The sequence below is a fragment of the Glarea lozoyensis genome (assembly GCF_000409485.1).
Source record: "Glarea lozoyensis ATCC 20868 chromosome Unknown GLAREA2, whole genome shotgun sequence".
Classification (NCBI taxonomy): domain Eukaryota; kingdom Fungi; phylum Ascomycota; class Leotiomycetes; order Helotiales; family Helotiaceae; genus Glarea; species Glarea lozoyensis.
In genome coordinates this window covers 2403909-2426586 of record NW_007360994.1, presented here as the reverse complement: position 1 = coordinate 2426586, position 22678 = coordinate 2403909, and the positions used below count along the sequence as shown (strand labels likewise).

General features: G+C 45.7%; 3 protein-coding genes across 3 annotated transcripts; 2 read left to right on the top strand and 1 right to left on the bottom strand.

Moving 5' to 3' along the window:
* Positions 1 to 4596: 4596 nt before the first annotated feature.
* Positions 4597 to 6306, bottom strand: GLAREA_04125 (MFS general substrate transporter; the record flags this gene model as incomplete). Its single annotated transcript, XM_008084378.1, has 4 exons — positions 4597 to 4891; positions 4955 to 5586; positions 5643 to 5957; positions 6013 to 6306. 4 exons carry the CDS (start codon positions 6304 to 6306, stop codon positions 4597 to 4599), a joined length of 1536 nt encoding a protein of 511 aa, XP_008082569.1.
* Positions 6307 to 9893: 3587 nt separating this feature from the next.
* GLAREA_04124 ((Phosphotyrosine protein) phosphatases II) lies at positions 9894 to 10890 on the top strand (the record flags this gene model as incomplete). The annotated part of the gene is made up of 2 exons (XM_008084377.1): positions 9894 to 10001; positions 10051 to 10890. The coding sequence occupies 2 exons, from the start codon at positions 9894 to 9896 to the stop codon at positions 10888 to 10890; spliced, it is 948 nt and encodes a 315-aa protein (XP_008082568.1).
* Positions 10891 to 11856: 966 nt separating this feature from the next.
* Positions 11857 to 18901, top strand: GLAREA_04123 (uncharacterized protein; the record flags this gene model as incomplete). The annotated part of the gene is made up of 3 exons (XM_008084376.1): positions 11857 to 12228; positions 12285 to 13319; positions 13370 to 18901. The coding sequence occupies 3 exons, from the start codon at positions 11857 to 11859 to the stop codon at positions 18899 to 18901; spliced, it is 6939 nt and encodes a 2312-aa protein (XP_008082567.1).
* Between the last annotated feature and the right edge of the window lie 3777 nt (positions 18902 to 22678).

The window sequence follows — 22678 nt, the reverse complement described above, 5'->3', positions numbered from 1 at the left end:
AAGCTGTGTGTCTAAACCTTGGAGCTTGCGACAGCTACGACGTCGTGGTGGTGGCTCGGAACGCCCGGGTCAACTTCGGATTTGAAGCTGTTGTTGCTCGCTTCGAGATGTCTTGGCGATGAGCTTGGAAAAGGGGAAACAAAACAGACAACGCCTCCTTTCTCAACTAAATTCCCATGACAGAATCAAAGACATCACTTATGCTTGCACCGAAATAAATAATCTAATCCCCTCGAGATAACTATTTTTTCAACATCGACTCAACAATCGGATAATTCTCATTATCACCACGTACTTTTAAAGTAACACAATCTCCAGGATAGCTAGAAGGGTAGAACCTGGCCTCAATCTCAAAACTATCAACGAATCCAACGAATTTCATTTTCAACACATATAAGACCCCGCCACATCTTGTTTTTCAACTTCCTTACCAAACCTTTTTCATCCATATAGATTCATCCCCTAAACCCCCACCAACCTACCACCGAACAACCGTTTCCCCTACACATATCGACTCCTCAACCCCCAAAGAATCCACACCAAACCCATCACACATCCATACACCACCCCTACGATAAGTAACACCGCACACCAAACACCAACTTCTTCTTTGTTTATCTTTCCGGTGCCGTACTCTCTCGTCCTTCGTCGAACGCGTTCCTGCGGAAGAGGTCGATTATGCAACGGGATGGTGGTCCAGAGATCGTGTTCTGACATTTCGTAAGTCTTGTGTAAATGCTGTGTGAGAAGCAGTGAAGGATGTAAAAAGTTCAAAGGAGGGGAAGAGAGGATTAAAGAAAAGGGAATTACGGAAAGGTGTTATTAAGGTACGTTGTTGATATGTTAATGTCTCAGGTTTGTGAAGAGAATATCGCTGGGAGAAGACATGTTAATATTGAGGTTTAGGTTCGATTCCACATCCTCATTATCAAGACACTATTTCTATGTTCATCGCAACCCAGAAAGCTAATAACACACCCATGACCGCTCAATCACGACCGGACCCAAGCATTGATCCTAAACTAGCAAAGTAATCTCTAATAGCCAAACCGGCCTCATTAGGGTTCTCATTTGTCACGTTTACCAGAATCTCACTATCAAAGCTCCCAAAACAACGAGGCAAGATAATCTTCATTCTATCTCATTCGTCTTTCTAATAAGTATTCTTCCTGCCCATTTATCTTTAACCACGTCCGTATCAAATCACATAAGTATTCTAGAGACTCATCTACGCTCATGATCTCATACCCTGTAACCAAATAACCCCAACCACCCCAATCAACACTCCAACCACGCCCAAAATCCCAGCTTCCATTTCACCAACCCCCATCCCCCACATCTGCACTGTTCTCACCCTATCTCCATTTTTCAAGATCCCTTTTCGTGCACCCTCTCTCTGACGTGGTCTCGGTTCCAGAGCAAGGAGATGGCCGGACGCGAAACGCACGCGTTTCTGGGGTTTCATTCTCATGCGCTGGGATGATGAGCGGATGGGTGGTTAATAGATAGACGGACGATGGATGATGGATGAAGAATATAAATGGTAAATAGGGTCGTAGGTGAGACAATATGAACAGAGAAACAGCTGAAATTTATCATCGTGGAAAAGTTTTAAGATTAAAAAAAAGGTTGTTGTGTTGATTAACGCCTCCCAGTTACGTCTGGTTGTGAAAACAGAACTTGATTAAAAAGTACACATTCGCATTTTTCATAGTTAGACAACGCACGTTAATGGATAAGATGAATGACTGGGAGATTACTCAAAGTGTCCTCTAAATTATCACACACTGTTGGGAAAAGAATGAACACAAGTTATAGCAAACTGTTAAAGCACTGATGGAGAGACAACAAAGAACAAGATTCTCAGCGACATCATACATGAATCGTGTTCCCAGTCAATTCCTCACTAAAAGACCAACCTACCATCTCTCGGAATCCAAATAACCTCTATATCCACAGCAGTTCACACGAAACTCTTTCCACCATTCATCTCTCATCCCCTCCTCTACCCAACAACGCCCCCACCTCCCTAGCCCTACACGCCGAGGAGCCTCAGCCCTCTAATCAAGTTTCAAAAACCCTCGTCTAGTACAGTTTTGACTTCTCCTCTTCCCTGTCGCTGATTATTTGCGTGTGCGTACGAATCCCTCGCATTTCTTCAATCTCATAATTTTTGGCCGAAACACTAGTCAGAGGATTAAAGGCGGTTCGATGAAAGTGGGAGATTCGGTAGGTAGGAATAATACCGATGGATTTTGTACGGCGATTTAAGGGTATTAGGAGGTATTTATCTAGAGAGATGCTAAATCACAAGGACATAAGAGTTTAAAGCACAAACTAACCTAAGAATGAAAGCCAGATCTTTCATTCATGAATGCCAGATACCTGACATGACAAGAGATAAAATAAACACCTTGACATCTCATATTCGAGTAAAAGAACGTGAATGGAGCGACGAAGAAGATAACATAGAATGTTTGAAACGGGGATAAGAAGATGCAAAAACGCTGTTCGTTCTTCAAGTTTCTTCATAACCATCCCCATCCCCAAAACCCCATCCCCTTTTCTCACCATACCAACCCCCAAAACCCCCCCAAAACCAACACAACCACCCACCACCACCAACCCCATCCCCCCTTTACCTCCACCCCCCGTTCCGCCGTCCTTTCTTGCCTACGCAACCTCCTCATCTCATCCCCATCCCTCCCTCTCCAGGTCCTCACCAGTACATCCAGACCCTCCCTCCCACGCAACCTATCCCTCTCCCTTCTCTCTCGCCTCCCCCTCTCCGACACCGATTCAAACACATCCCGCTGGATCGCAAGCCGCAGATCCACCCTATCCTCCAACCTCCCAGTCGTCAAGCGTCTAGGTCTGCACAACACCTCCGGACTAGGGAGAAGGTACGGATCCCACGTCACATTCTTCTTGACCTTGCTCTCCGGGCGTGGTTTGGAGGATAGAGCGAAGGGTGGAGTGGCTGTTAAACGGTCTTTTATTAAATAATTCCTCGGCTGCACGTTGGCGAGGCAAGACGGCGGATATTTTGGCAGCTTCTGCTTTCGATAGAGGGCTGGGGAGATGGTCTTGGGGGGAGGTGTGGTTGTTGTTGTGGAAAGGGTGGGTTTGAGGTGGCATTGGTGGATATGATGGGATTGTATTGTAAGAAGATAGGTAGAGGGGGATAGAGGAGGTATACATAATTCTAGTGAACAATTACAAAGGAATAGACATTTAAAAAAGCACTTTATGTTCATAAATCAAAGAAGTTAAGTCGGGAGATGAGCGACAAGAGCGTAGATCGTCGCATGATTACACATTCTGGGTTCTAAGTAGAACGAACAACCTTCTCTCCTTCGTCAAAGGCGAAGCGAAAATATCTCAGCCAAGGATTTAACATATGCAATTATCTCGCAAAGCCGTCTGGGAACGTGCAAAAAGGCATTTAGGAGCTCGAATTCCTGTACTGATACGCATAAAGCGACCTAGACCTTATACCAAATATAAAGTGCGTCCATCTATGTTTGCACAAAGATCAAGACACATCAACAAAGAAGCCAAGACTTTAAGAAGGAGGAGGACAATCAAGATCCTATATAGCAACTGTCGTGGATACATGCACGCGAAAGGGATTCAACTTACGTCCGCTTTCTCATCGCGCAGGAGAGACGTACTCGCTTTATTCGATCATGCGGTTTCTTCGCTTCTGCCAGGGTACTACGCAGACGGTCGTTAAGTAGCGAAGATATTTTATTTGTGGATCTGCATTACTTAGAACGTTTCTCTTCGAGACGGGTTTGTGGCACATATGGCCTATGGAGCTACATTAGCTGAATACCCCTGCTTATAGGTCAAATAAAGCTTGTCGTTGTTTGAATGGAGCGGAAGGAAGACGTTGTTGAATGAAGTGAGTATATTGTATAATATAAACCATCGTACACTCACTACTTACAGCCATTTCAACCTCCACACATCCCTAGAAAAAGGGACCACGTGCTTAGTTTCTTTTCTCACAAACCAATCTTAGTAACTAGCATAACGAGCTAGGATGCAGCAACCCGCCAGCCCTGTACGCAACATAAAGAGGGGCAGTGCGATGAGTAAGAGCCGCTGGAGATTTAAGAACTAGGAATAGAAGTCTTGAAGTTTGGTAAGTAGACTTGAACACAAAATCGTTCGACTTGAAGAATGTCTGGGAAAATGAGAATGTGTTTTTCGGTGGACTAATACAATTGCGTGGATAATGTGGCTTCCATGACGAAAATGATTTGGTGCTTTAAATCGTGACCTCATGTCACAAGTTAGCGCATCAAGTACCGCATAAAGACTACGAAATCAAGCTCTACTAGCGATGCCAAGGGTAATGTGCATTTGGTATCAATCAACCCTTAATATCATATCATTAAATCCGCTAACATCCTTTCCATTCACCTCAGAATCCCCCCAGTCCCTCAAATCCCCCATTCCATATCATTGCTACCTCTTCACGATCTTTTCAAAGCTAATTCCCCCTCCCCCTCACTTAGCAAACAAGATCCCCTCCCTTATTCACCGGGTATCCACACAAAACTAAAAACAAAAGCACCGATCGATCAACTAAACAACCGTCTTCTCCGGATGTCCACTCGGCAACACATCCGCAATAGTCTCATCCGTATTAGCGAGATCCTCCTCAATGGTAACGTGATCCGTGACCTTGAACCAGATGACGGGGGCTGCAACGACGAGAGAGCCAGCGAGAAGCGCCCAGTTAGAGGCGAACTCCTTGATGAATTCGAGTTTGTGGCTGTCGAGGGACCACATGACGGCGGCCCCGGCGGATTGGATGCCCTTGTAGAAACCGACGTAGTTTGCAGAGCGACGGCCGGAGTTGGAGAGGGCGCCCATGTACCTAGAAAGTTGGTTAGGAGGTGGTAATGGAGGTGGGGAACGGGAGGGGAGTTAAGAGACTTACCAGTAGACGGATGCTTGCCAGATGGCGTCGTACATGCCGTAGAAGAAGTAGAGGAACATTGGACCGACGTATCCATCGGTGGTCCAATCCATGAATACGTAGTCTGGGTGGAGTTTCTTGTCTACATCTGCGCGATTGAATTTCTTGGCGAATGCGTAACCACCTCCCCAGATTACCATTGTAAGGGTGAAGATGAAGATGAGAGATGCTTTGGCACGGGTGGTACGACGGAATGTTTGAATGTCCATGGCGTATCCGAAACCTAATGCACCGATGATTTGGGCGAGGTAGTAGAGGAGGTTGTTAAGTGCCTTGGTACGGGTCGCGAAGTAGGCGTTGTTTACACCGTTCGCTTGGTAGGTGATGAACCAATTTGAAGACCAGAACATTGGGAAGAGGAGAACGACCATGGGCTCGTATGTGAGGGTTTCCCAGAGACCGACGAATTCGGTGATGAATGTTGGGTGTTTCATGAGGACAACTTTGCTACCATCACGTCTGACGACATCTTTGGCGTTGCAGAGGAGAAGTGCGACCACAGCACCGAAGAACATGAGAACGATGAAAGCGATGTAGGTGCCATCAGATACGTTGACGTTGTCTTTGGTGTGAATTGACTCTCCGAGAGGGATCTGAAATCAGTCAGTCAAATTTCACTGAGACAGCTTGAGAAAGGCTGAGAACTTACCAAACTTCCAATAACAGCACCCAAATTGAAAATAGCCCAGAAAATACCAAAGTACTTTCCCTTATCCTCCTCTTTCGGGTACGAGATCATGATGGTTCCTTGAGCTGTCCATAACAGACCAGCACAAACACCCAAAAGCGCACCTGCAAAGATATTGAATCCACCAACGTTAAAGTGAACCGAGAGAAGCAAGCTCAGAGCATAAATGCAGTACCCGATTCCACCAAAACTCAGCGTCGCCTTGACACCGAGATAATTGACAAAGGTTCCACCAAAGAAACCAAACACGGCGAAAGTGCTGTAAAGCGCGATATTCTGATCACGTTAGCATTTCCCATCCAACTGATTTTGAGTGAAGTTTTTGACTCACCATGTTATCAGCCAACGTAGCATCAGTCTTCCCACCACCTCCCAGGCCACCCAGCGCATTAAACATGCCCGGACACAAAAAACACACAAACGACACCATCAACAGCTGGCTCCGCGGCGACGCGTACCAACTCAACGAGAACTTCCCAATCTTGCGCTCGCGATGCATCCACCCCGTCGGTCTTGGTCCATCCACGACGTGTTCGTCTGCTAAATCGGATTCGACTCGTGTTGGTTCCTTCATGTCGCCCATGTGGGTGTCGGTCACGGGGACCTCTGGTTTTTCTGAGGCCATGGTGTTTGTGTGAGTTTGATGGAGGATTGAATGTCGAGGTGTTTGATAACTAATGTAGCTGTTTTTCGTCGGAATCTGACGCGGGGAAGCTCGTATCTGACTCGACAGCTAGCTAACCCAGACTTGGTGAGAGGTCGCGACGAGGATCGGATCGGGTGAATGTGATGGACCACAATGAATCACAAACAAATGGATACGATATGGTACTTCTCAAGTCAACATTGACGGCGCGTCTCGTGTCAACACTACTCAGAACGAGAAGCAGTTAATTACTCGCGCCACGACGACGGACGCACGAGCTATATAACAAAAGGTGAGGTCTGGTCTGCATGTACGTGAAGCACGTGAGCGATAGCTCTCCCTCCTGCTCTCCACCATTCAAGCTCGACGGAAGGGCAGTAGCGATAACGTCGTGCCCCACTTGGACCCCAAAACGGCCCTTCTCCGCACGGCACCCATGACGGCCCGCTTTGGGTCTGCGGTTCTGAGTGGTGAGGAATAAGGGGGGCCTGCACGGATTACCTGCAATGGCTTCCCTACGCCGGTGGCTGGTTGCATGGATGGCTTGGGGGGGGGATGGTGTGTATGTAACGTATGATGATAATGTTAGAGTTGGAGGGTATTTTGAATGCGTCAAAATGATAGCAAAGGCCGTTTGTTTAATGTTGCTTTGTGCGGGATGTTTGCTTTTTCAGGAAGCGATGAGATGAGGCTTTTGATATCTGGATCGGGTGGTTGTGCAACCTATGGTACTCCGTACGAGGACGTAAAGGAGTCGCCTCGCCGTCCATAATCTCTCATGCTCGTGCTCGGTGATCTCGTAGATTTCTAAATGCAATGTATCTTGCCTATTCCCATTTCAGTCTCTTATCACCCCTTATCACTCGCCGTTATAATCATTTCTTGCGCCTCAAGAGACAAAACACATATCTCTCATTCGACTCTTTTGCCTCCAACCTTATCACCAACTCGTATCTACTACCCTCGTGTTGATAGATGCCTCTCGTACTACCCCAACTCAGCCGTACCTTCGTCAGCACAACTACACCATAACCAATAGCTTACCTTTACCTAGACCTGTAATTTGTATTCTAGATGGCAATCCCGAGTTCTAAAGCGGTTTTACCAGAATCCGCCACGCGGACCCTTGCGCATGCAGCTGCTCCGTTTGTACGCCAACGACATGTGGTGGTCGGTACACAGAGGAAAAGGCTGTCTGCAGCTCACCAAGATGAATTCACATCTCCATATTCTCTCTATTTAATTTACTCTTGAAATCTTGATTATTCTTGTTTGCTGGTATTCGAAACGCCTCGAAGGCCCTTCTCTTGTGGCTTACGGCGTGGCGGTAGATCAACCAACATCTCTTGTGCTGTGCCCCCCGGGATTCAAGACACTTGCAGGGTGAGGCGTTCGCTCCACATTTGATTGTAACGACGACCTCTCCTCCTCTCCTCCTCTCCCACTTCTCACTCACCAACAGCCGCGCAGCACCATACAGACAAACGCATCGTTTCTTGTTACACCGCATCTTATCGACATCAAACATCTGCTTATTATACATTACTCACGTTCCTGTCTGAAAACGGGTACTGGTATCGAATACCCCACAAACACGTGAGGACGGGTCGCAAGGTTACATACCCAGCAACCCACCTAGCTTCGATACACGCCAGAGAAGATGGTTACATGAAGTATCGCTGGCCAGTGACCAGTTACTGCTGTGTTTGGGCCTGGCTGAGATAATATGACGGTGCAGGAACCATGTGCGTGCTTCGTGGTTCCGGTGTGCGAGTGCACCTGTCCCTGGTGTACAGTACATGTTACACTGGGATGATGGTAGGTAGTGGTTGAGCCGTCTGCTTGGGTTTGAGTTTTGGAACTTTTGGATTTGCTAGTATGAGACTGGCATGGTCGGATGGGCTCCCGAGTGGATGGCTTGATTGAATTGGATATGGATGCTGGATGAGGTTGTTGGCTCAATGAGGACTGATATCAAGTGTTTGTTTATGTTTCACACTACCTCTGGCAAGAGGTCCCCGAGATATTAGCTTTGCTTTCTGCTTGATGTTTGTATGCCCTTGGTTACTTTGAAACCCTCGTCGACGTATCTACGGCGGAATACCGTCTGTCGGTCGACCAGCACATCCTTATGACAGCTTTCAAATTACTTCTCGAGGCCGAAACTCCTTCTATCAGAAAAGCTTGCATTTAACCCCGCTATCTGAGAAACTCTGGGTGCAGTGGAAACCACTCTCGAGATTGACTGCAGAAGAGGAACTTTGAGTGGGAATATCACTACGTCAAAAGAGTTTGTGACATACCTAGGTAACTTATGGCTGCCTTTGGAAGGGTATGGCGTACATGAAAAGTCCCTGTTCTGCACCAAAACACGTTTCCTCATTATTTGTTTTCAGCATCTGGTCTTGAACCCCCAACAACCCAGAACCACTTGACATCGGTTATCAACTGACTTCTCTCAGACATACCAACGCCAAGGTCCCACGCTTCCAACTCCAAGTATCAGCGAATACTCCGAGAGTTTAGGCACGCGCCAGGTTCCCAACATTGCCGTCGTCGGCGAGTACGCGAGGTCGCGCAGAAGCTAAGCCGGCGCAGGAAACCGCAACTCGCCTTCGAAGACCAAATTTAGAACGTGGGAGTACGAATAGGTAGGTGGTCACGTCTGACCAGATCACTGGGTTCCTGTGATGCTTTCCTGGGTCACAGCTATTTTGTTGATACTGCTTTCATGCTGTGGGAATTGATAAACAGTTAGCCTCCCTATGATGTAGGTTAGGTAACATATCATATTCTTTCTCTTCTCCGCTTGTCTTGCTCTAAGCTTTTTGTTTGTTGCAATTCTACAGATTGCAATGCAGCAAAGGCGCGGAGAGCCAATGTATCAAACGGAGATACATTTTGATTCGAAGCTGTGCCTTGAATTCGAAAGCGATGCAACCAGCGGAACTGCTCAACTCAGGAAAGTTCTCAAAGAAAGACCTCCACCATTTCAACAACTCCAGCGGCAATTCATATAGGCGGGAGATTTGGGTGCCGGTAAGGACAAATCGCTTTCAGCAGACATAAACTCTTCGGTAGGAAAGGAGAAAGTGAATCGAGTGTTGAGTGGTCATCAGCTGCGTTTGATCGGAACATGGCAAATTTGGGAAACGGCCCTTCAAGCAAATATTAGGTGACAAGATACTTAATTGTGGTCTGTAAACCGTCCATTGGGTTCATTCTGTTGTTCTGGTCCATTCTTGACACAATGTTGATAGTGGAGTGCTTGGCTCGAACAGCGCTTCCCCACTTCTGAAGCCTCGCGGGGAATCCTCGGCTTGCGCACGGACTGCTCTCGACTTCCAACAGCCTCGTAGCCTAGCCCAGGCGGTTAGGACGTTGCTAACTTTCTGTGTTAATGGCATCCATCCTCATTCGACATTTTTTGCCATCCAACGGGGTTATCATATAATTCTTCTCCGTTACTCGTGCTATTATTTGTTTGAGCGAGATTTCTACGCGACAGCAGTCGCGCCCATCAACATTAAAATACGTCATCCAGTCGCATTCTAAAAACAGGCACCATGTTGGAAACTCATCAACCCACACGATTTGTTTCGAAGTTCGAGTCCAACATCTCATCCATCTCGCATATTACTGGAAGCTTTGCGACGGCAGGCCGTTGCTGGGCTGTAAGTCATCATCTTTCCTTGATCGCATTTGTATCCTAACTATCGACAGCCACCTTCACCACCCCACATCCACATACCTTCGATCCCTGATGAGGACGGTCCGTTGCACATTGCTTCTTATAACGGATCGGCAGAAAGTGAAGAAGAGCGACAAGTATTGGGTGAACTGCTGAAAGGGCCCTTCAGTGCTATGCCAAACCGAGATTGGAAATACGAGGACCGCCGAAACGCCCAAAAGATTCTTCCATTCCTCTTCCTCGGCCCATCTTCCGCCGCCCGAGATATCGAGTACGTCCGCGAGAACAATATCACACTATTGCTTGCGATACGAAATACTGCGACCGCACAAGCGCGATTATTGAGTGGCGCCAAGACTGCGAACCAATTGGGCATTGCATCAGATCATGTCGACGTGGAAGGAAACCAACAGCTGATAGCAACATTTCCCAAAGCAGTCAAACTCATCAACAATCATCTTATCCATATGAATCGCCAACGCGAAAATGATCCAACTTGTATGTTTGGGAAAGTGCTGGTCTTTTGTGAGTCTGGGAGCGAACGTTCAGCCGCAGTTGTGGCTGCATACATCATGTCAAATTTCAGCATGAGCATGATCGAAACCACTCAATTCTTACAATCACAAAGATTCTGTGTATCTTTCGACGACGGGTTAAAAGCACTCCTCCAGAGTTATGAAGAACTACTGAGCGCGAAATCGTCAGTGGCTTTGGCTCGAGCAAGTACAACACTCCCACGCAATACCCAATCCGCGGTAGCCAAACGTCGAAGAGATGACTATGCAGACGAGGATGATATGGATATCGACATGGACGATGATGTTGCAAGATTCGGCAACCGGTCTACCTTCGCTCCATTTTCTGATTATTGACCAGAGTGGCGGTATTTGTACAGTTCAATGTAACACAGTGTGTGCAGTGTATTGAAAAGTTGGTGTGGAGAGGTAAAACACGGGCAATTGTGGTACTCAGTATTTGGAATTGTGGTTTATACATGGCGTTTATAAAATACCCTAGGCGTTGGGCAGTATGCGAATTGCATACATAGAAAGGTCACCTCAAAGGTGTAGGCGTTTGTTATCACAATTGATGGAGTCAGTATTGATTAAAGGAATCTTTTACCATTTCTTGGGCTTTGTTGTTCATATGAATGAATAAAGTGTAGTGAGTGTTGTTGATGTTTCATATTCGAGCGACATCCCTTTTACACATTTGTTTAGAATGCTTATGATACACAGATGGAGAGGGAGCTATCCCGATTTCCCTTATATCGCAGAGTTGGAGGCTCGAATTTGTAATTAACATAAGGTCATCCAGATGCATCAGCCAACAGTGGCTTTAGACTAAAAAGTCCAAATGAGTTTGTCTATCTTGGCTTCAGGGCTGCCCGACTTCCGTGTTTACCTCCTTAGGGAGGAGTAAATTACACTAGCATACGCTGAATCTATTGAAAGTGAGGAAGTTGAATGCTGGAGTATGGTTGGCGGCTTATCGCCGAAATCACCTCGGGGGTGAATAGAGGCGAGCAGAGTGCTTCCTTCCTCGAATATCAATTCGGCTGACGACCTCACCACCACCACATACAGAACGCTCACGCATCGCAATTCTTCCCATCTGCAATTCCTGACAGACATAGTTTTGCCATTCATTTCTCCATCATCTACACGGGACTCCGCACTTTGGTTTATGCCGCATCTTCTATCTATGATTCGTCACAGCAGCTTACAGCTAACAGTTTACAAAAGAACGTGGTGTGAGCAGAATCTGAATTAAAAACGACCCAAAGGCCCAGTGAAATTGGGATATCGATGGCAGAATAACCAGACCTCGTTGTCAACATGCAGCTGCGCGACAAAACAAATCCGCCAGGTCGATATCGAGAAGTTCCAGATACAGATTGTCTCCCTCTCGAAGTTGCGAAGTTTGCCCATGAACATTGTTTCGATCCGACTCTACCACCAGCCTGCTTTCCTACATTGAAGCGCGGCGAATATAGATCACGTTTACCGGAGAAGATACCGAGTTCTGCCAACATGATTGAGGAGCTTTTCGCGGACTCGCCGCAGCTTACAGCCCGGGAGGTTGAGATAGGCATGGAGAGGAGGTTTCGGCATTTTCTTCAATCTATAAGATTGGATGACAATCAGGCGATTGCGAGACGGAGTCTCCCGGATGGGAACGGAGGTGTGATGGAAAGGTTGTTTCTCAAGGTTAGTAACTTTTGGGATTCGAATTTGAGCACAATCTGATCTATTATCTTGCTCAGGAACATGTGCGACAGATGGACTGGGCTAAGCTTAACAATGGCTTGAAATTCCTCATTTACCGCACCATATTTATAAACCAACCGAACAATGAAGCTGTGTTCGAGTTATTACAGCTGGAAGAAGGCGATTTAAATCACTTTTATGACATTTTTAACAACGAAGAAAGGATTCATCTGGCTTTTGAGGCTGCTCACGAAGCATATCGGGTTGCAATGAGAGGAGGTCCGAAGAAAATGTCGTCCAGTTCTCGGCAGAAGAACGGATCAATGCTTCATAGCCAAGAAGCTTATGAAGACAGACTGACAGAGCTCCACACAGAAATCGACAATCTCAACAGATCCAGGAAAGTTGGATTTCGCAAAGCCGTAGTGGCACTCGAAGATGAAATACGAGAGCTTGAATCCGAGCAGCTGGAGCTGGATTCAGTGGCATCTCCAAGCCGAACTTCTTCGCCCGAAGTCGAAACAGACAAAGACTACGGTTACAAAGATCCGAAAAAACTTACCGCAGCACACCTCAGGAATCTCGATAAACTTCCAAGACCTACTGAATATTGTCTCTCGGTGCGGGATGTGCAAGATGGGTTCCGGTATTTGCAGTACCATGGCTATAATAGATGGCATCGTGATATCGTTAAGTCGGTTGCTTTGGTCATGATTACATACAAAGGGGTGAGGTTTACGTGGAATGATCTGGATTTCGTTACGATATATGATTGTGCCCCAGAAAGCGATGTCGAGGAAGGCGAACGCGAGCATGAACCAGTATACTACCTTGCTGCGCTACCAGTAATGCAATCGATTGAGCAGGCTCAGCATGCGATCGAGTTGCGACCGTCACCAGGATCTGCGGAACAGGCTATTGCTCAACAAGTCCGTCGGCAGGTTGTATTAGCAGACGACAAAAGAGTACATACACCGTCAAAACTTCCACAACCTGATTTCAAGCGACCTGGTCGTATACCAGATGTTATCCTGATGGTCTCAGCGCCCAAAAGGTCGAATCCAAATTCCGCAGAGGATGACGCTGTGAAGGTATAAGATCAGAGAATTTCTATGTGTCTTGAAACTGATGGTTCATATAGAAGCGATCGTCGAGATCTCGTATGGCCATGGGCTCCTCACTTCGTAGTATGCGGAAGGCATATTCTGGGTCAATATCGTGGTCGAAGCGTAGTCTGGGAAGGAATCCATTCAAAAACATTACAGCTACGAACGCAGACAATGTCGACAAATTCTCAAGTTCCCTTCATACTATTCGGGATTTGGCAAACATAATAGACTTATGTCCACCTCCAGTACAAGAAGTGGGAGAATTTGGCGGCAGCTATGATGGGGCTGCGCGTGATTTGAGTAAACAAACAGGTTCAAAACTCAAATTCACTTCAACACCCAATGCTGATCTTCCACCCAAGGGTTCACAGACACCCATTCACTCTTCCGAAATGTTGAATTTCACCGACGCATCTCAAGACGGGCCATCACCTTATAACGCGTCTGGTCTCTCTGCACCTCCCAGGAGGTTCAGCTTCATCGACAATCCACATCCACTACGAACTCCACCCAAACCTCATCATAAGCGCGACGAGTCAACCTCCAGCGATAATTCGAATCTCACGATCATTTTGAAACTGCCTCCCGAAAAGTTGCGAGTTTTCGCAAACCTATCGCAAGCCGCCTCCGCAGAGCGAAAAATTGTCAGATTATCTATTTCACCTGAGAGATTGTCCAAGATCGCAACCAGCGGCGCGACGCCGCATAAGGAATCCAATAGTATGTCTCATATCATCTCAGGAGACATATCTATGATCGAGGAGTGGAACAGATTGAATTCACCACCTGGTAGTTTGGAGCGCGAAGGTGAAGATGTAGGCGGAGAAGTGTCGCAGGAGGGGGATGTTGTTGGGAACGCGTGCACGAACGGAATATCAGATGTTCAGTTTGGGCAAGAAGCATCAAATGTCTCAAATGTCGTCCCGGGTGATGACATACGCCCACTTGAAGCAAGCGCTTCTGAATTTGTTCCGCAACAAACTCCAAGTCTCACTACACCCAATTCTGTCACGACAAGCAGGTCTTTGCCAGTTGCTGGTCACCTTAATAGAGAACAGAAAGATGCCATGATTAGACTGATGTGGGAGCTTTATACAAGAGCTCGGCACAATGATCAAGGCACTCTTCTTCCTGCCGCCCGTCTGTATTCGGAAAAGTTAGATTATCTTCAATTCCCTGGAGCACACCCGGATATTCCAGTCCCAGCAAGAACCCGATACAAAGTTTACTCGGAGAAAACTTTATTCGGTCACGCGAACGTGCCAGAATTTGTTGCTGGTACCTATTACCACGGTCCCAATGGAGCTGTGTTTTGGGACTGTGGCAGTCCTCCTCAGTATCCCCCCGAAGTCCTTCGAACAACAAAAGCCGTCTATAACCAAATAGTTCCCGCAGTTCTAAAAAAGCTTGGGCAACGAATGAAAATTGAGCAACCTCATCTAGAACAGTTCCCTGTTCTGCCCGAGTTCGTCGAGCCGCTGAAGGCAGAAATTCTTCGTCAAGTACATCTTATATGGAATGGTGTTGGGACTCCATCGAATCTTATCTCGGATCCAGATCCGCAGAATACAGGCGGTAAAATGATGAAGCTTGTTGCGTTGCTCATCTCCATGTGGACATCATCTATGGTGCCAAACTGGGAGGACAATGACAAACAGGGTTTTGACAAAGTCAAAGAATTCATCCGAAACAACCCACATGGATATGGAGAGAGTCGCAGCACCATGGAGGAAATCCAGATCCAGCGGGAGTTGGTGAAGGAATTGAACTTGAATGGTAAGCTCAATTGGCAAGCTGATGTCAGCAGGAAAGATCATCCATGGTTGGATAATTTTCCGACAGAGTTTGTGGGTACGGATATATTGGACAACGAGAAACATCCGTTTTTTGATACGAACATTATTATCGGCGAGAATAAAATGTGGGAGTGGGAAAAATGGGAGAATATGTTTGGGGTGACTTGGAATTCCAATACAACTGGAACTCCTGCGCCATCGCAAAGTGCTGTTGAGCATCAGGCAAAATTGGATGCGAGTTTGTCTGTGCCGGTCGAATCTGTGCAAAACCAACCTGGACAAAGTGCACCTGAGCAACAGCTTTCGCAGAATAATAATCCAGCTGCAGCCTCCGTTCAGACTTCAGCAACGGTCGCTACCTCCACGCCATCTCAGACATTCGATAATCAAGCTCTAAAGGCGGGAGCGGCTTCTTCTCCTCCAGTTGCCGCCGTTGCACGCCGAGCGTTGCAAAGTCCGCCGTCTATGCAAGATGCATCTGGTATGACGATGAGCCAGACAACTTCGTCGACACTGCAGATTCCTTCTACCTCAACCAATTCCTTGGCGTATCAGTCTGTTGACGAGCTGCTACTCGGTCTATCAGCTGGCATACAATCTTCTCCAAACCCCACAGCTTCGCAGAGACCAGTACAGCGTCAAGCAACCCAGCAGCCTCCGAACATTTTGAAGGTGGGCAATTTGACCACTCAGAATTTGAATATAGCTGCTGCCTCGCCTCAAAATACAAACGGACAGGTGATTGATCTTACAGAAGGCTCATCCCCTACAATCATACCGCGATCATCCCCTCTAGTCATACCAAAACAAAAATGGCCGCGCGGGATAGACCCGACAAAACCGCTTCCACACGGTATGAAGTTCATAAACGGCCAGCTACTTTTCACCCCCGAAGCATTTCACTTGGCTCAACCTGATTCTTCACCTCGGCCCCAAAACCAAAATAAGACTCTTTATCAAGAGTTTATTCCACAAACGAAATCTTTCACTACAGCGGGTGAGCAGGGTCAAAGTACGGCTGTGGACGTTCAGGCTTCACTTCATCCTGAAATCAATGCTAGCCAGGCTTTGGAAGACCAAATCGACGCCAATTTTCAAATGTTGCAAACCTCCCAGGTCCAGAACCCTAGGTTTAATGGTATGGCGGTCAACAATGTGGCCATGAGTCCTGCAGCACTTGCTCCTGGAAATAGCTTTGATCATAATATGGTGCAAAGAGGAGCCGGTCATTCTATAAATGCTAGTGGGAGCGGAAATGAAAGTAGGCCTAGGAGTATGTCTATGGGTACCACAGTAGAGATGGTGAATCCTCTTGAGCAGGAGTTCCTCAGAAAATTCAGAGCCCACCAGCAGGCAATGATGCACAAAGCGGAGCAGCAGGCGATGAAAGCGGCAGCTATGAACAATGCCAACCAAATTTGGATGGAATCAGTCGAGGCACAGGCTCCTTCTGGGTTTCTGAGCTCGCCACAGTTTCCTCAGAGCAGTCCTCCACAACTTAGAATGCCAAATCAGCCTGAGATGTCGACACGACAGGTTTCTACAGGATCGAATGGATCGTCCCAAATGTCGCCGCGTAACCGACCAGTCAACATGATTCGCAGACCTTCACATGGGAACAGAACGCCTCCGCAGATGAATTGCCAACGTACTTCCAGTAATGCTTCCTTGATAAATAAACCTGGGGGAGTTGGCAGCCCTTTGCGAAATTCCATTAATAGTCCAGATGGTAATTGGGGTACTATGCCTCAGCGGGCTTTAAAATATGAAAACAATACAGGGAATCGGAAGGGTAGTATAGTGAGACGTCCATCTATGAACGGAGCAACTCCGCCACAGAACTCGTTGGGAGATCCAACTGCTGGGAGAGCAACGACACCAGTATCCTCACCAGGGATATCTTCACGGCAAGCAGGGAATGGAATGAGGCCTAGTCAACAAAATGGAGGTCCCTTTCAAGCCTGGAATTCCTTTAAGCAAACACATGGCAATCGAGCTCGTTCGATGTCGCAAGTTTCGTTTACACCAAAGACTCCTCCAAGAATTGCTACACCGGTATTTGGGCAATCAGCAAGTGCACAAAGTCCAGGTGGATTTCCAAACGGGATGCGTCCAGAGCTTCCCATTGCTGCTAGTCATCCCGGACAAAGCAATTTTGACGGTCAACTTGATCCTGCCTTGGTACAAGACACTAGTGACATCGTTGGCTGGGTACCTGATGCGCAGAGGGCTTCGATGAATTTGCAATTGGCTCAGCAGGCACGAAATACTGCGGTAAACATTCGTTTCACATCGCAAGCTGAGTATAATCAATACCTTCGTATGATGCACCAGAAAGCGGCGATGGCTCGTGGAGTTCCTCAAAATGCGGTCATGAACAATCAGCAAGTAGCTAACCCACTACAAGCTTCTCTTCACCCTTCCAATGTTCCGGTATCAAGTAACGACAATCTTCCGTCACCTGGATTCAATGATAATCTTCAGAAGGTTCAAGCAATTTACGCTGCACAGGCTGCTCAGGCGCAGATGAATTTAGCGAAGAACCAGGAGATGGCGAAAAGTCCTCAACAGCCACGTTCTCTGTTTAGCCCAGGACATAGCATAGCAGCCGAACCAGAGTCGCATTTTTCGAGTTTTGGAAGTCCACTTCCTAGTAATGCTACTCCCGACGATAATGTCTTTCCATCAGAAAATCTATCGAATAATCTGGAAGATTTCTTGGCCAAGTGCGGTGCTAGTAATTCTAATCAAAGCGGGGGTACCAACATAGCTGGGCAGCCGTCGATTGATTTTAGCGGCATTACTGCGCAGGATTCTCAGCCGACACGGTCTCCAAACTTAATTAGTATGTCACGAATTCCTCGATCTGTCCAGGTCTCGAATCCTGGTCTTGGTATCTCCATGCCTCCTAAACATCCCTCAAAACCTCCACCGGATGTAACGAATTGGCAACAAGTCTCTGCTCCCCCGGCCCCCAATTTGATTGGAAACTCGATGTCTGGCTACGATGTAGGTCAGTTTCCGCCGGGCTTTTTCAACGAAGATCCGCCGAGCCGACAGAGTATGATGGATATGCTTTATGCAAGTGATGGAGGGGTGTCTAATGATGGAGGAATGGCTGATGTTTTGAACGACGGAGATGCTTCCGAGCAATGGCAAGCTATCATTGAGGAGGGACTAGAAGGTCAAGAGACTCCCAAGAGAGTTTTGGATGCTATGTTGGAAGAGCAGGAGAGTCCGTTGAAGAGGAAGAGTTCGAGTACGAATCTTGCGGCGAATAAGAAGGCGAAGGTTGCTGCGACTGCTGCTTCGGGTTCTGAGGTAGACGGGGGCGATGTAGATGAGTTGGTTGCTGGTGAGAATGAGAAAACTACGGGCCAACGACATCGACAACCGGCGAAGATAGGAGGGCCTGCCAAGAAGAATTCTGGTACGGCACCGAAAGTCAAGAGCGCGGAGAAGACAGGGACGAAGAAGGCTACGCCAGGGCAGAGAGGCCCGGGGAGACCGAAAAGTACTGATAGGGAGGGTGCGGGACGTGGGAGAGGTGGTGCTGCTGCTAGGGGTGGTAGGGGTGGCGTAAATGCGGGCAGAGGAGGGAGAAGTGGAAGTGCAAGTGCAAGTGGAAGTAGAAGTGGAAGTAGGAACGGAAGTGTCAGTGGAGGCAGGAGTAGATCTGTTTCTACCGAGAAGGAAAGTGCCACGGGGTATACGGGGACGGCGAATTTAGCGGCGGCTAGGGCGAGGGGTGGAGGAGGGAGGAAATGAAATGGTAAACTGAGGGTGGAAAGTATTTGAGCTGTGTATATGAAGTGGCGGTTATTATGGATGGAGAGATGGTTGGTTGGATGGATAGATACCCCTTTCTACGTCTTTATTTGATTGGTTTGGTTTGGTTTGGGGAGGGTGTAGAGGGTGGTTGGGCTGGTGGCTTTTAGTAGTGTGATTTTGTGGAATTAGATGAATTGAATTGAATTGATGAGGATTTATGGATTTTGAGAGTACTAAATGGAAATTGGGAGTGGTGAAGTGAGAAGTGTGAGCAGTGTGAGAAGTGTGGAAAGTGTGAAAAGGTGCGAGAGGTGTAAATGTGTGAGGGTGTGAAAGTTTGAGGACGTGAAAGTGCGGATAAAAGTGCCCTCTAATGTCTAGAACCCATTACACTTTTCATTTCATGGGTAAGTTTATTAAAAATTGTAAGGGAGTAAGTAAACTGAACGAATAGACCAAAAAATGAACGGTAGACATTATGACTGAAGATCTTACAATATAACTAGGAACGTTGCCTAAGTTAAGGGAGAGGTAAGAATTTATCAGTGAAGGGTGGGATTTCGGTGGTGGTGTGGGATTCGGTGATAGAAGAGGGGGGTGGTGATAGAGTTGGAGAGATGGTTGGGAGAGGAAGTGAAGGGTGGTGTGTTGGGATGAGAAAATGAGGGGGATGTTGGTGAGGGAGTTTGAACGTTGGTGTTATAGTAGTGAGGCGGGGGAGATGTGGACATTGTCGCTAGCTGTTGGAAATATCGTGGGATAGTCTAGTGGGGAAGGAGGGGATTGAGATTTTTATTGAGGAGTGGGTAGGATGATTAGGGAAGGTGAGAAGGGTAGTGGGAGGGAGAGTGACGAGAAAATGTTTGTCTATTCCTTTATTTAAATCGTTTTCATAATTTACCTGTATATTCTTCTTAGTATAGGAGACTCGGCTACTAAAGTGAGATCCTCTAAGTACCTTTTGACATGTTTATGTTTGAAGAAGCGCTCTTTTCGACTTTGTTTTCTCTTTTGGGGGGAAGTAAAGGGGCTAGATAAAGGGAAGGAAAAGGGCAGAGGCTTGGAGATGTGGATAACTTCGTGGAGGAATGTCAAGGATAGGTGGTTAGTTTTGGAGACTCTAATTTTTGTTTAGTGCATTTGGATTAATTGTTATATTTTTGATATCTGGTACTGAGATTTGGTGGCTTGAGAGATATGAGGGGTATAGCAGGTTGAGAGGTGGGAGGTGGGAAGCGGGAAACCGGTGACAAGTGCGGTTTCGGTGGGAAAGTCGAATTTTTTAAAATCGTAAAGAGTGTTGGTAAAATGGATAACATAGTTGGATTACCGTATACATTTCCTGCGAGGTGAAATAAGTACGCAGTCTTACTTGTAAACGTAGGTAAGCTAAGGACTTACCGCGATATATGTAGTCGCAGCTTGAGTGTCTAGATGATTAGTTAAGTAGAAATAGAGGGTGTTAGCCGTATTTATAGAGGGATGTTCGGAATAGATAGAGGGGGTAGTAGGTAGTATAGCGAGAGTTGTTTAAGAGGGGATAAGTTTATCTCTTTTCTAGCTCCTATATAAGAATTTAATTATCTCTTTATTTTCTATTCTAGTCTACACAAAGCCTCTATTACGAAATAAAAACGATATAACTCGTTTTATAAAATAAGCGGTATTCTAAGTTTTTCTTAATTTAAATAGTAAAATATAAAATAAAGAGAAGGAATCGAGTTTAAGTATAGGTATATATATATTATCTTCTATTAAGCTTTCGAAGTTAGAGTAGTACTTTTTTTTACACGCTTCTGTTAATAGTACTAGGGCTTGTTAGATCTGTTGTGCGAGCCGACGTGTTCGCGAGAGAGGAAGTCGACGAGTGCGAACTTGGAGTTCGCGATCCCGTAGCTCGATACCAACAGGGTTTCAAGGCAGTATGTACGCTTATGAGCACAAACCATTTCAGGTAGAAATGTGGTGGTGGCTTGGAGGTGTGTGGAGGTAGCAGGTAAGAAGGGTTGCAGTTTCGGTGGTAAGTAGCGGTAAGAGGTAATAAGGGTTGTAAATTTGGCGGTGTAATAGGTTTCGGTGACATCAAAGTCTGCTTGGGAGAAAGAGGTAAATATGAGGATGGTTTACAGCCATTCGTTTAGATTGTAAGTCAATCCTACCTTTAGCCTTTCTAGAGTTCTTATTATGCTAATTAAGGATATTGTCTAAAGCTTAATCGAAACCGGTGTTTCTGAATTCCAGATCTTTCAGGGGATATGGAAGTTTAGTTATAGGCGGGGGGCGGTCTTAAAGTGTGAAGGGATGGGAAAGTGGCGAAGGATGTGTGAAGGATGGGGATCGGTGGAGAGGGAACAGTAAGAGGGGCAGTAGAATAAGAGACTAGGGTGGTACGGCGGATGAGTTGGGGAGGAATGATTTTTATTAACTTATATACTGTTATGCGCTTATAGTCCGCGCGCTTGAGGTTTGAATTCGTCGTTAGAGAAGTTGGCGAGATGGATGTTATAAGTGAGTAGTGGGAAGTAAGTGTAGTTAAAGTGACGAATTTTCGCGAATTAGAAACCTGTACGCTCCGGACTGTTTGAGTAAAAGATGATATTTAAATAAAAAGAAAAGATAGAGGGAGGAGATATAGTAAACCAACAGAAATGTAAGCTTTACAATTAAGAACGTGCCTAGGTGGTTGTTTCGAGCAATGTGAGGGATGAGTAATATACAGGCGCGTCAGACTGTTGTTGCTACGGGTTTGCTGGGATGCGGAAGTTGATGGGGATTAGGTGAGTCAGAGGAGTATACGACTAAATTTTGTAAGCGGAAAAAAGTTATTTAGATAGCGTAGTAGGCTTAGGTGTTCTATTTACTATAATACAAGTTTACAACTAACTTATTTATATATCTACTAATTTATTGAATTTAATAGTAGTTATTAGAACTCGAGTATTGTTAACTAAGAATATCCGTTCTTGTTTATTTAGCTAATATAATAAAAGGAAGGGTTAGTTTCAGTATATTTCGTATAGTTAGAGGAGGTTATATAATAACTTATATTAGAAAAGGAACGCGCGTTTTTAGAGGAGAGCTTTAGAGGGTAGGAGTTGGTAACAAATTAGATTTCGGTAATAGAGAGGTGCGAATAATAATAGAGTAAAAAAGAGAGTTGTTAGAGTAAAACTATAGTAGAAAGGTAAATAAATATAGATTATATATAGCGAGATAATATTAGTTTTATAGCGTATAAGGAGAATTATAAGGATAGATACTTAGCTACTTTATCTTTTAATTGTTTACTTTATTACTAGTTAACGTTAATATAGTATTTGTAAAGAGACGTCTAAGAATTTATAAAAAGAGGTAGGAGAAGGTAAGCCAATCTTTCGGCAAGTTTAAAATTAAATTTAGTAAGTCTAACTAAATATTAGATATATATCTTATCCTTATCTATTATGAAATCTACCTTCGGTAAGAAAACCTTTCTCTTTTTCTTCGGAATTGTTTCGAAACATAATTTTACAGGTTTTCTTTTTTTCCCCTTTTTTTTTTCTTCTTACTTCTGTATAATATCCCTTTTTATTTTCTGTTTAGTCTAGGAATATTAAAGCTTTTTTGTATATTTTAAGCGTCTTTCCCGATTTCTCTCTTCTTCTCTTTTAAGATTGGAATATTATAGAAAAGAATTCTATATCTTCTTCTACGATTATAGGTTATAGAGAGGTGAAGAGTAGTTAAAAGGCGTGAGCTAGTAGTTAAGGGATGAAGAAGGAATATAAGCACGAA